Raw genomic sequence first — 12485 nt, 5'->3', positions numbered from 1 at the left:
ACCATTCATCCAACTAGAAAAGATGAGAAATATATACAACAGTATGTTAAAAGTGTGGTGGGATTAAGAGTGATTTTGATGTTCTTCATTGTGCTTTTCTGTATAATAACCATGTGTTTCTTCTGTAATCAGGAAACAATTATTTTTAAAGGAGAATGCTTCATTTTGTCATTAAAGTCAGGCTATTTTCTACATAACAAAAATATTATTTCAGGTTATACTCAAAGACTATAAAGAGCAAAATTAAAGCACCTGGACACTTGAGATCCCCGAAAACAAACACTCAAAACAATGCACAACAGCAGACTAAGCCACACCCAGGATGGCAGCAGCTTTCTGTCAGTTTATCCCCTCTGCCCTACCTGTGATGGTGTTGACAACCGTTCGAAGGATAGTGGGAGGCTTTATCAGTTCTTTGAGGATGTTCGACTCGGTAGCCAATGGAAACCCGTTGTCAAGCATCTCTTCTAATACCTCATAAACCACAACCACATTGTCTTTGATCACTGGCTCTGAACACACTCCAAAATAATCCTGATGAAGATATAACATACACATTTATCACTCACCGACGGTAAAAAAATAAAAGGATGTTCCTAGAGGGGGCGCCCATAGTTTTCTTAGGCAGCCTGGTTTGGTAGAGAACACAGGACTAGCTTATGGTACTAACGCCATTACTAGCTTCTTCTATAAACTAGAGGAAGTCAGTTAATTTCTTTGGGTTAATTTCCTGAACTTGATAAAATACATAGAATAGAAACTTGTATCTTTATTATACATGCTTATGAATAAGAGTTTGAAAGAATTATGCAAAATAACACTATGATATGGCATAGAGTTGTACATGAAAATCTTAACCCCTACTGTCATGCTATTGCTTGCTTCCTTGCTTCCTTCTTTCCTTCCTTCCATAGAGATGAGGTCTCACTATGTTGCCCAGGCTGGTCTCAAACTGCTGGACTCAAATGATCCCCTCACCTCAGTCTCCCAAAGTGCTGGGATTACAGGTGAGTCACTGGGTCTGGCCAATTGTGCCATTTCTCAACATTCATGCAGTGAATGAGGGGAAAAAAATGAAATGAGGGGGATAAAGCAGCATACCCCAAAATCTCTTTCGACCATCCCTAAGACGCTAGGATTCTAAGAACTCTTTGTCCTTTTATTAAAATGCTAAACTTAGATACTAAATTACCTGGATTGTGAAAAAAGTACTGGATTTCAAACCAGAAGACCTGGATTATAATTTTACTTGTCACCTGCTAGATAATTCACGTTAACTAACTTGGGTCTTGATTTCTTTAATGGTATACTCAGGACAATGGCACTGGAGGCACAGGGACGTGAGAACTAAGCATGGCTGACAAGATGACAGTGTGTGTGAAAGTACTTTGCAAGCACTGTGTAAAATGGAATGCCTGATGATGATTTAAAAAGAAATGTTTGTGGTCATTCAATGTTCCCTTCTAGCACTGGCAGTCACATCGTTTATAGGACCTCTAAGAAGGCCATACTACCCTCTCGAACTTCTCCAATGAAGGGAAATTCACCCCTTTGGAGAAAGCCCATTCTACTCATGAACAGCTCTGATTATTACAAAGTTCTTTCTTTTGCTAAGCTGAAATTTGCCTCCTAGCTCTGCCTTACAGAACGAGTTTAAATAACGGCCCTGTCATTATCTGAAGACAACTACAAGCTTTCACTTCAAGTTTTTTTCTTCTCAGGGCCAAACTCCCAAGATCCTTCCACTGTTCACACTACAGTGCAGTTTCCAGATCATGACACCTTCTTTCGATTTCCCTGACATCCAAACTGGAATGGACTCTACTGGATGTGATCTAAATTGCATCAGATAACGTCAATTCTCAGTGAGATTCCAATACCCAAGTCACTGAAGACTTGGGTATTGAAATAAAAGATTGCCTCCTAAAAAATGAGGATTTGAGGGAAAAAAAGTCACACATTTCCTTTCTGGGAGTGATTTTATTTTAAAAAATAAAAAAATAGGCCAGGCACAGTGGCTCACACCTATAATCCTAGCACTCTGAGAGACCGAGGCGGGAGGATAGCTTGAGGTCAGGAGTTTGAGACCAGCAAGAGTGAGACTCTGTCTCTACTAAAAAATAGAAAAAAAAATTAGCCGGGCGACTAAAAATAGAAAAAATTAGCCGGGCATGGTGGCGCGTGCCTGTAGTCCCAGCTACTCGGGAGGCTGAGGCAGGAGGATCGCTTGAGCCCAGGAGTTTGAGGTTGCTGTGAGCTAGGCTGACGCCACGGCACTCTAGCCCGGGCAACAGAGCAAGACTCTGTCTCAAAACAAACAAACGAAAAAATAAACAAAACACCCCATTAGGTTTTGTAAACCAGGCATAATGTGAAAGGAGCAGTCGGGAAGGAGACTTGCAATCTGACAAAGAGCCACAGCGAAAGCCTCTGCAATGCTATAGCTGGACCTCTTCCAGCATAGTCCAGTGTGGGGGAGAAAATGCTGCCAGACAGGACACACATCAAATTAAACATTAAATTCAGGATATGGCCTTTACTTTTAACAACTGTTTCAAAAATGGCAAGCTCTGAAGTCCCATACTTCCAAATTAGCAACTACAGTCTGCTTTCCCAAATTGCTCTGTGGTTTCAACTACTTTGAACAACTTTTCTTACTTCCTGTCTCACAGTAAGTTATGTAATATTGGTTTGGCTATACAAAGTAGCTGTGGAGTTTCACCAATGGGACTGTTAATCTCAGAATAGTAAAGTATCACATGCAGAAATACTACAAGATCCAGTTAAAGTGGTTTAAGATCATAACTACTGGGTTCTTCTACTTCTAGTTCTTCCGTGTACTGGGACTTATAATGCTCGGGTCTTCACTGTGCAGAGGAGCTAGTAAGCCCCATGAGAACTGAAATGCCAGGCAGTACTATCAGAGAGTATTTGTGGGGGAAAGCTTATATAACATATTTTAATTCTCTTCAGAATGAAAGCTGCTCTAAACATGTGATGTAGACATGAGTGCAAATGAAAGGACTCTTTAACTTGCTTTTTAATTTTTATCATAAGTCTGGGTCCTCATTCTCTTCTCCAGTTCCACAATTCATGTGACTAATTCCAGACTTCACATGACACAGAAGTTAAACCAAACTAGGGCCCTTCTAGCAAAGGGCTCTTGCTTCTCATTTATCATTTGAGTTATGCAAATAACCACAAGAGTTAGAAGTTGAGTGATTCTGTTCGGGAGAGGATTCCATTGTTTAAATCCAGAGTTTGGGCAGTCTAAGATCCTGTGTTACAAATGATGTTCATATCCTTGTATAACTTACATCTCCCATACCCCACCCCCCTAAGATCTTTGAATCTATTTCCAAAAAACAAAAACAAAAAACCCTCAAAATGAAAACTGTACCTTGTAAAATGTGTCACTTAAATTCTTATGGGTATAGGAGATTTCCCAATCTTATGTTTGCAGTGAGAGCTCATCGTTAGCACTCATATGCTATGGAAAACCACCCCAAACTCAAGAGGAAGTATAGCTTCATGAATTGTCCCTGCCAGGGACAATGAAAGTAAGCATTACTTAGCTTTTTCTACTTCTTTTATAAAACATTACACACATCATTTTTTGATGCAACTCAAAGCAATGTAGCTAACAATGGCTAGCATTGAGTCCACTATACAAAAACAATCTAAACCCCTCTAATTTATGAGCAAAAAGTAGGACCAGAACTAAAAAGACTATACAAGTTGTACTGAGTATGATAGTTTTCCCATGCAAGAGGTTCAAAAGTATTCAATTTGTCATTTTGGATGCGGCCAATTCAATAAATACATACAGGAATCTTACGGTCAAATGGGAGAAGTAGTGAGCAATATCAGATTTTTTAAAAAAGTTTCTTAACTGAGGCTGAATACAACAGAAACGGGACTATAAAGACAGCTTATAGTTTACATATATGAACCTTCCCACATTCACAAACCTGAAATGTGTCCACTACTCGGTGAAGAAACTCAATGACAAACAGAGGTGGGACTTCCGTCTGGATCACAGCCACGAAAAAGATCTTGTGGCGGTAAACGCTTAGGAGGTAATGGTGAGGGGTAGGGATGACTGGAGGCACATTTTCTGCCTCAGTAGCTCTCTCTTGCGCCTCAAAAAAGTAATCACAAACAGAACGGCTGACCACACTTTTCCAATGTTTCTCCAGGAAAATATCTCCAGAGGAGTTGATCAAGAAAAGACTATGAATCATGGTGGAGACTGTCAGTGAGAGAGGAAAGCCTTTTCACTCTGAATGCCTCAGGACTCTGCAAGTTGCCAACTCTAAAAACAAAAGAAGCCATATTCAGTTCCATTCCACCCAAACACCCTCCCCATCTTTTCTAGCAGCCCAAGACTTACCCATCTTTCAAGACCAGGCCCAAGTCTTCCTCTACTGGATGAGCCTGAAGTATCCCTCCCTTGAATTCCTAAGGATAATCATCAGCCGTCTCATCTGTCAGTCAATCATTATATTCCCCGTTACCTTTACCACTGCTTTACTATTATACCCACTTAAAATACTACTTAGCCTTCGGATGTCTATATTCCCAACTGAACTGTAAGCTCCTTGAAGAAAAGGACTATGCCTCCTGTTTTTTGTTGCTTCGTTGCACAGCACCTCCTTGCATACAGGAGGGCTTAAAGAATACTGAAGTTGATGTCATGTTTCGGCCACAGCTCACACATATACTAGAAATGTGTAGCTTAATACCGTGCCCCTAGCCAAATGGGGTCAGCTAGCACTTGAAACGTGGCCGGTGAAAGTGAGATGTGCTAAGTGCACGATATATGACAGATTTGGAAGACTGTATATGAAATAAATAAAATTTCAAATATCTTACCAATATCTTAATATTGATTATATGTTATAATAATATTTTGGATATATTAGGTTAAATCAAATAACATCAAAATTAACTTAACCTGATTTATTATTTTAATGTGGTTATCAGAAAATTATGTACGTGGTTCACTTTCTGCTTCCGTTGGACAGAGCTGGTCCATGCAATGGGAAGGACGCCCTTGTAGTCCTTATTCACCTGGTCAGACCCTAGTCTCTGAGCGCTTGTTATGCACAAGGCCTGTCGGTGGGTGTCTTTAAGCAAAAATCCCTCTGGGCGACACCCCAGGTCCCTTGGGCGGCGGCGTCTCTACGGTGCCAGGTGAGGCAACGCGAACTGGCCCAGGTGGTCCAACCGCAAAGGCCTGTGGCATCGAGCGCGCGCGGGCGAGCGTAATGCCCCGCAGGAGCAGAGTGGCAGGGAGGGTGGCTGGGACGTGCGGGAGGACAAGCCCGCGACGACGGAGGCTGACCAGGGGCGGGTGGGCACCGGCGGGTGTGGGGCGCGCACGTCTGGGGCGCGGGGGTGGAAGGCGCAGGGGCGCCGGCCCGGTCCGATCGCGCCCACGCGTTGCCACGGCAACAGCGTCTCCTCCTCGCTCCGCAGACTCCCTCCTCAGATCACCTCCCGGAGCCCCACACTCGGCCCCTCATCTCTCCCTGCTGCATCCCGCAGCTCCCAGGGTCGGTCTGGCGGCATCCCGCGCCCGGCGCCGCGCGACCCCGCCCCGGGTCTCGCGATCCCTCCACCCCAACCCCGCTCCGGGCCTCGCGCCCCGCCTTCTCCAACCCCGCCGCGGGCCGGGGTCGCCAGCCACCTCACCCGGTCTCGCTCCGCGCAGCGCCCACCACTCTGCCGCGCGCACAGGCCCCGCCCGCCTGCCCCCGCGCGCTCCAGCCCCCGCGCGCCCGCTGATTGGCCGGCGCTGGGGCCTCGCGCCCGCGCCGTCCGCGACTCGGGCTTGAAGGCCGCTGATTGGCCGTCGGGGAGCCGCTCCTGCCCTCGGATTGATCGCTGTTGTCGGCTCTGTTGTCGGGCTTGAGCCCCCAATTGGCCCTGTTGAGACTCGGTAATCTCTGATTGGTCAACCGCTGCGGCCTCGAGCCCTGATTGGAGGCCGAGGACGGTCTGCGGACCGCTCTGGCCCCAGCGGTCCAGTGACAACGGGCTGCAGTGGCAGAATGCGCTGGGCGTGCGGTGTGTGTGGGCGGCGGGGATTTCCCGAACGGCACATCGCGGACAGTAAGTCCGGAGGGTAATAACTGCCCCATTAGATAAGTGCACTTGAGAAGGGACGCGCCTGTTCGTGTGCGCGCTGGGCCCGGGGACTCGAACCGGCCCGCGGTGCCGCCCATGCTTCCTCTTTCGGAATCTCAGTCCCCAGGCCTGAAAACGAAGGGCTGGGCCAGGTCTCCCTCCAGATTGCTGTGGGGCGCTCGCGACTCTGACACTGTTTTGGGTTTGTGTGGTTCAATGCTCCGATCCAGTAAAACGTGGAGTAGAAGTCGGAAGACAAGGAAGGTTTGCCTCAGTCAGATCGGCCAGGGTAGGGTCAGGTTAAACGAGGCGAGGTGTGGGAAGGGTTTGCCCGGTGCCTGGCATACTGCAAGTGCTGGGTAAAATGGTAAGCTGCGGTGGCGCAGGGAATACTATGAAATGCGGCGTGGGTGGCAGCTCCTGCACGCACAAGAGCTTTGCTGAAGGTGGTGTGGGTTGTTCTTGGCACACTTGCTAAGGGCAGGTATTCCACCAATTTTGAACTAAGTAGAGGGGAAAACCCAAAAGCAAAATGGCTGAACGACTAGCGCGGTATACCTTCCAGGCTCCTGGAGCGAGTGCCTGGGTCTGAACCTGCTCTCCAGCACTCACCACCTGTGTGACCTTGAGAAGGTACTTAATTTCTCGAAACTTCAGATTCCACACTTCTCAAGAAAGGAGACTCACAGTACCTAATTCGTAGAGTTGTGAGGACGGCCTAAGAAAAGTGTTAGCAATTGTTGCTATCTGAGAAACCTCACAAGCTACAATTACACATGGTTACTAAGTCATGTCTGTCTCAGGTGCAGAGGTGCAATCACTGCTGTGGGCATTGCTCCTCCATTCACTGAATTAACATTAAGTGAAAGCTTCCCGTGTGTCAAGCCCTGTGCTGGCTGCTGCAGGTGTTGCGATGACAGGCATACTCCCTGTGGCCACCAAGGCTAGCGGGAAAGACAAATGAGAAGTGATTGCAATACAGTGTAATGAACAAGGAGCCCGTGGGGGTGGGAGGCGTGCTGGTGAGGGGGCTGCTGAAACCTGGAAGTGAGTATGGATTCCTCAAATGAAGGAATAGAAGGACAGAGGAAAGAGTCTGTTTGGAAAGCTCTAGAAATGAGAGAGTTACATATAGCTGAGCCAGAACAGGAGAAAGAGTGTAGGAAGATGAGCTTAGGAAGGTAGGTAGGAGCCAGATGGTTGTGAGCCTTGTACTAGTTGTTAATATTTGTAAACACTGTGTGCCATGCACTCTCCATTCGTTCCATAAATACGTAGTGAGCACTACTGTGTACCAGGTGCTGTTCCAGGGCTTGGATACACGACACTAGTAAACAGAATGCAAAACTCCCTGCCCTAGTGGAGCTTATGTGCTAGTGGGGAAAGAGAAAAATAACCAATAAACATAAGTGAAATATTATAGTATGTTAGAAGGTGGTAAGTGCAATGAAAAAACAAAAGAGAGATCAGGAGTGCCATGGGATTGGAGGGAGAGTTATAATTTTTCAGAAGGTAGTGAGAGTGAACCTCATTGAGAAAAGACATAAGAGCAAAGACTTGAAGAAAGTGAAGGAGTTAGCTATAGAGATGTCTGGAGGGAGAGCATTCCAGGAAAGGGAATAGGCATCACAAAGCCTTAAGGTCAGCACATGCCTGGTGAGTCCCAGGAGCAGAAAGGATGACAGTGTGGCTGGAGCAGAACGAGCAAAAGATACGCTAGGAGTTGAGGTTATAGTGTGGGGGGCTGATTACCGAGTCTTGAAAGAGATTTTAAAGATTTTGGCTTGTGGTTGTGAAAGGGAGAGCCGATGGAGGGTTTGAACAAAAGAGTGGCAGGATGTGATTCATCGGTCTACCAGGTTGAGAAGAGATGGTGGCGTAGAAGGAGACCAGTCCGGAGACCGCTGCAGTAGCCTAGGTAAGAGGTTTCAGTGCTTGGACCCAGCTGTAGCCGAAGGCTGTGAGGAGTGTCAGATTGTGTGCAGAGGAGGAACCTGCAGGAATCCCAGGTGGATGGGATGTGGGAGTGAGAACGAGAGAGAAGTGGCGGGCTGAACCGGAGCTTCTGGAAGGACAGTTCCGTCATCTGTAGCTAGGAAGACGATGGGTGGAGCAGTATGAGGGGGAACATCGGGAGCTCAGTTTTGGATGTGTTCAGTGTGTCTTTTGGCTCCATTACCTATGCAAGTGGGGCGCTGAGAAGGCAGTGGATGCCTGAGTCCAGGGTTCAGGAGAGAAGTCTGAGCTGGAGGTGAAAATTTGGGTGTTTCCCATTTACGGTTATTTAAAGCCATGGAACCCATCCAGATGGCTGAGGGAGTAAGCGTGGAGAGAGGAGACGAGCAGAGTCCAGGGATGCTCCAAATTTACGAGTCCATGGACGAGAGGAAGATCCGGAATCATTTAATCCTCCCAACCACTCTAAGATGAATTAGTTATGATCCCCTTTTTATAGATGAGAAAACTGTAAGGACTGCTTAAGTGACATGTCCAGGGTCAAACAGCAGAGCTGCGATTCAAGGACGCAGGCAGATCTAAGCAGTCTGGCTCAGAATCCACCCCTCCTACCTCTCTTGTCAGCCCTGGAGCCCATCGAAGAAGTGGGAAGAAGAGAGTGACATGCTTTCAGATTTCCATTTCAGAAAGACCATGGCTGGATCGGAGCAGGCCAAGCTTGGGGACTGAAAGGTCATTTAGACCCATAGGAGAGATGCCAGCGACTGCAACCAGGAGTGGGGATGGGAGAGGTGGACAGATTCCAGAGGTATTCTACTGGCAGTACAACGATAGGGGTTGGGGATTAACTGAATGCGAGTGGGGGGTGCAGTGAGGAATCAAGGATGCCTTTTGGATTTGGGCAACAGTTTGGATGGAAGTATCATTTGTCAAGATGCGAATCCCCGAAAGAGAGGTACCTGGAAAGTGCGTGATTCTAGTCACAGCAATGCGCGGAGTCACATACACAGTTGATTCTCAGCTATTTCTTGAACTGAATCAGCGTAGAATGTGGGAGCTTGTGTAGTACAGTCCCATGATTTTAAGAGAGGCCACAGGAAATCACTGACAAATGATAAGTCTATTTTATGCACAAAAATCTCTAGGGAAAGATTGTCTAAAGCTGCCACTGACAAACCACTGTAGTGTTCAACAGCTCTCACTGAGAAATTTTTCTACCCTAAAAAATCAATCCCAGCTATCAGGGTTCACTGGGAATGCTTTATATGTTTATTTGTTTGTTTGTTTATATTTTTTACTTTTGTTCCAAGACAAGAGAGGCCTTGCCCACTGAGAAAGACATTTCTGGGGGGCTCTGCAGTGGGGCTCCAGCACTCCTCTCTGGCATTGACTCTTCTTTGTCCTCTGAAATCCTTGCAACAGGCCTCACAGTACTGGTCACGCACTGAAGAGACGGAATGCCTCCCGACGCCTCTGTTCTCGCTGACCCCTCTACCTGGCACGTGTTTCTCTGTTACTCATCCTGTGTGTGGAAATTCTCTCCAGGCTTGGAGGCCCAGCCATATGTTTCCTCCTCCATGAAGTCTGTTCCAAGCTTAATGCCCCCATGCTGGAAGTAATTTCTCCCTCTGCGATCACATAGCATTTCACAGCCCATTCATGTAACCCTACAGTGCTTTTGACACTCTGCTATGCTTTCGTGTATGCATCTGATTGTCATGTCTGGATTGCAGACTCTTTGAGGAACCAACTTGTGTCTTGCGATGTCTTGTATACGTTCAGTCATCTCTTCAACTAGCATTGATGGGGTGCCTACTATCTCCTGGACACTGTGGGTACAAAGACAAAATCCTGTGTGTTACTTCAGGGAGCGTACAATCAAATGGGCAGGCTGCAAAGAAATGCCAGCTCCCTTTAAAAAATCAAAACCAGCTCCTTTAAGCCTGGCCGTGGAAGGAGCCTGGCCACATGGGGAGGACAGACTGATGTCCCTGCCCTCGGAAGAGAGACCCACCTGTAGCTACCAACTGCTGCTCCCACCATGCTGGACTGGGGAGGCTCTCGGGATCCCTTAACTCTTCTACGCCAGTGTAGACGTCCTACTTTTTTGTTTAATTTCCCATAGTAGAGCAGGGACCAGGAGTGGACACTTACACAGCTTGTCTGGCAACTGGAAGGTGACAAAGGAGCAATGGACAGGAAGAGTAGCACGCAGTTGATACCACAGCTCTCAAAATGCGACGCGGGCCGGGCGCGGTGGCGGCACCTGTGATCCCAGCACTTGGGGAAGCCGAGGCGGGAGAATTACTTGAGGCCAGAAGTTTAAGACTAGCTTGGGTAACATAGCAAGACCCTGTCTCCACAACGAAGTAAATTAGCTGGGCATGGTGACTTGTACCTATGTTCCCAGCTACTCAGGAGGCTGAGGCGGGAGGATTGCTTGAGCCCAGGAGTCCAAACTATGATTGTGCCACTGCACTCAGCCTGGGTGACAGAAGGAGACCCCATCTCCAAAAAAAAGATGTCACCAGGGTATCAGGGTACCCTAGGTCTCTCTGTGGGCTGCATGCCTGCTTCCACGTGGCAGAGGTTCTCTGAGTCCCTCCACCCTGGAGCCCCAGCAAGCCATCTCAGGTTCCTGAAATCGAGACCCTGGCTGACAAGGAGACAGCAGCATCTCTCTCCTGGCAGCCTCGGCCTGGCCTTCTGGTGCCAGTCTCCCAAGCGAAGTAACTGTTGTCCCAGGGGCCCCTGCCCCACATGACAGACCCCAGGAATATCCAGCTGTGAGGTCCTGCCACACCCCAGGGGCATGGCATTTCTCGGTGCTTGTTACTAGACGCAGCTGCATTCTTTCTCCACACTCTGCCGGTGACCTCAGGAAGGGAAGGACTCTCAGTGTCTTATCTCCAACCCCAGCCTCTTCACAGGTGTCCGGACCCACATATCCGATCACTTGTTCGACATCTCCACTTCGATACCTCACAGGCATCTTTTGGACCTTAACAGCTCCAAATGGGACTTGGGTTTCCTTCCCAAATCTGTCCCTCCCTCCAGTCCCTCTCACCTCCAGTCTGCCCCATCTTAGTAAACGACACCTCCGTCTATCCAAGTACTCAAACCCGTGACTCATCCGCTGGGCCCCCATCACCCTCGTCCCTCTGATCTGGAGGGAGCCCCGCTGATTCCATCTAACGTGCCTCAGGGATCCGGCCTCGCTCCAGCTCACTGCTGCTGCTCTCCCAGGCCACCGTCGCATCGTGTCTGAAGGGCAGTCACCACCTCGATACTGGTCTCCCAGTTCCACCCTCGCCCTCCAGCCCGTCTTCTATACAGCAGCAAGGTGAGCTTTAAGTCCGGAAGCAGTTACTCGCAGCTTGGAACCTTCATGCATTCCCCTGGCGGTCAGTCCCAAAATGCCTTTTCCACCTCTTCTCTTTCCCCTTCCATCTCTCCAGTCGAATCTCTTGTCACCCCCCACCACCCCCTCATCCCCACTCCAGCTTCCGGGCCTAGAATATTCTATTTCCTCTGCTTGGAAAGCTGCTATTCTTCCTTTAGTCTTCCTTTATGTCACCTTTTCAGGGAGTCCTCCATTACCACCTTGTCTAAATCTGTCCCCCATCCTCCTCTGCCACCCCGGGTGTTCTCTATTCTTTACAACACCCATCACAGCTTGTAAGCACTGTGTCTGTGTCTCTCTGGTTGTCCCCAGCAGGGTTTGTGCTCCTTGAGCCCAGGCAGTGCATGTGTCCTGCTCACCATCATAGCCACTGGCCAGCACAGTGTCTGGCACCCACGGGACCTCAGTGATGCTTGGTGAGTACATGAACTGTGCTGATCGACCACCGCCTTTCACCTCTTGATGAAGGTCAGGTCCCTGCCCTGGAAAGTATGGGCACCGGATACCTGGCACTGCACAGACGAGTTTGACAGCAGTCATTAGGGACATAAACCCACAACCTGGAGGAGGAGGACACCGACTGCCATGCCGGGGCACACAGGGGCTGCATTGTGGAGTAGAGGAAACCATCAGACGCCGTGGGAAGCAGGCTTGGTAGTGACAAGAGGGTGGGACGACCCTTGGTTCCTGCTGGAGCATGCAGTTGGCTTGTTTGAGTAATTTCACGGGCTGACAGGATGGTGAAGCCCTTTGGGTTGAGAGCTGCCTGGGCTGCAGCTAGTCCCGCTGAGGGGAGCTCGCAGGCAGTGAGCTTTCTTGCTGGGTGAGTATCTGGTGAGAGTAGGGGATCTTACAGTGAGGCCTTTGGGCCCTGTGATGTTCAAGGATGTCAAGGCAGCACTTGAAAGTTTAGGTCCACAATGCATGGATCTAGTGTCTGGACAAGAGACATACACATACAGTAGCCAGCGATAGGGAGTGGGGGGAAGAGATT

At 48.4% G+C, this 12485-nt stretch overlaps 1 protein-coding gene across 1 annotated transcript in view; it reads right to left on the bottom strand.

Annotated features, from left to right (window-relative positions):
• AP3M2 (adaptor-related protein complex 3, mu 2 subunit) overlaps positions 1–4451 on the bottom strand; it is a 17306-nt gene extending 12855 nt beyond the window's left edge. The window contains exons 1-3 of the mRNA XM_012655967.1: positions 4394–4451; positions 3972–4315; positions 363–534 (exon numbers count right to left, since the gene is read on the bottom strand). Coding sequence (XP_012511421.1) covers positions 363–534; positions 3972–4244 — 445 coding nt within the window. The 5' untranslated portion in view covers positions 4245–4315; positions 4394–4451. The remainder of the gene's footprint in view (positions 1–362; positions 535–3971; positions 4316–4393) is intronic.
• Between the last annotated feature and the right edge of the window lie 8034 nt (positions 4452–12485).

Source organism: Propithecus coquereli, unplaced genomic scaffold, assembly GCF_000956105.1.
Source record: "Propithecus coquereli isolate 6110/MARCELLA unplaced genomic scaffold, Pcoq_1.0 Scaffold496, whole genome shotgun sequence".
In the NCBI taxonomy this organism is placed as follows: Eukaryota; Metazoa; Chordata; class Mammalia; order Primates; family Indriidae; genus Propithecus; species Propithecus coquereli.
The sequence above is the reverse complement of the archived record's forward strand: the minus strand, read 5'-3'. Positions and strand labels throughout refer to the sequence as shown.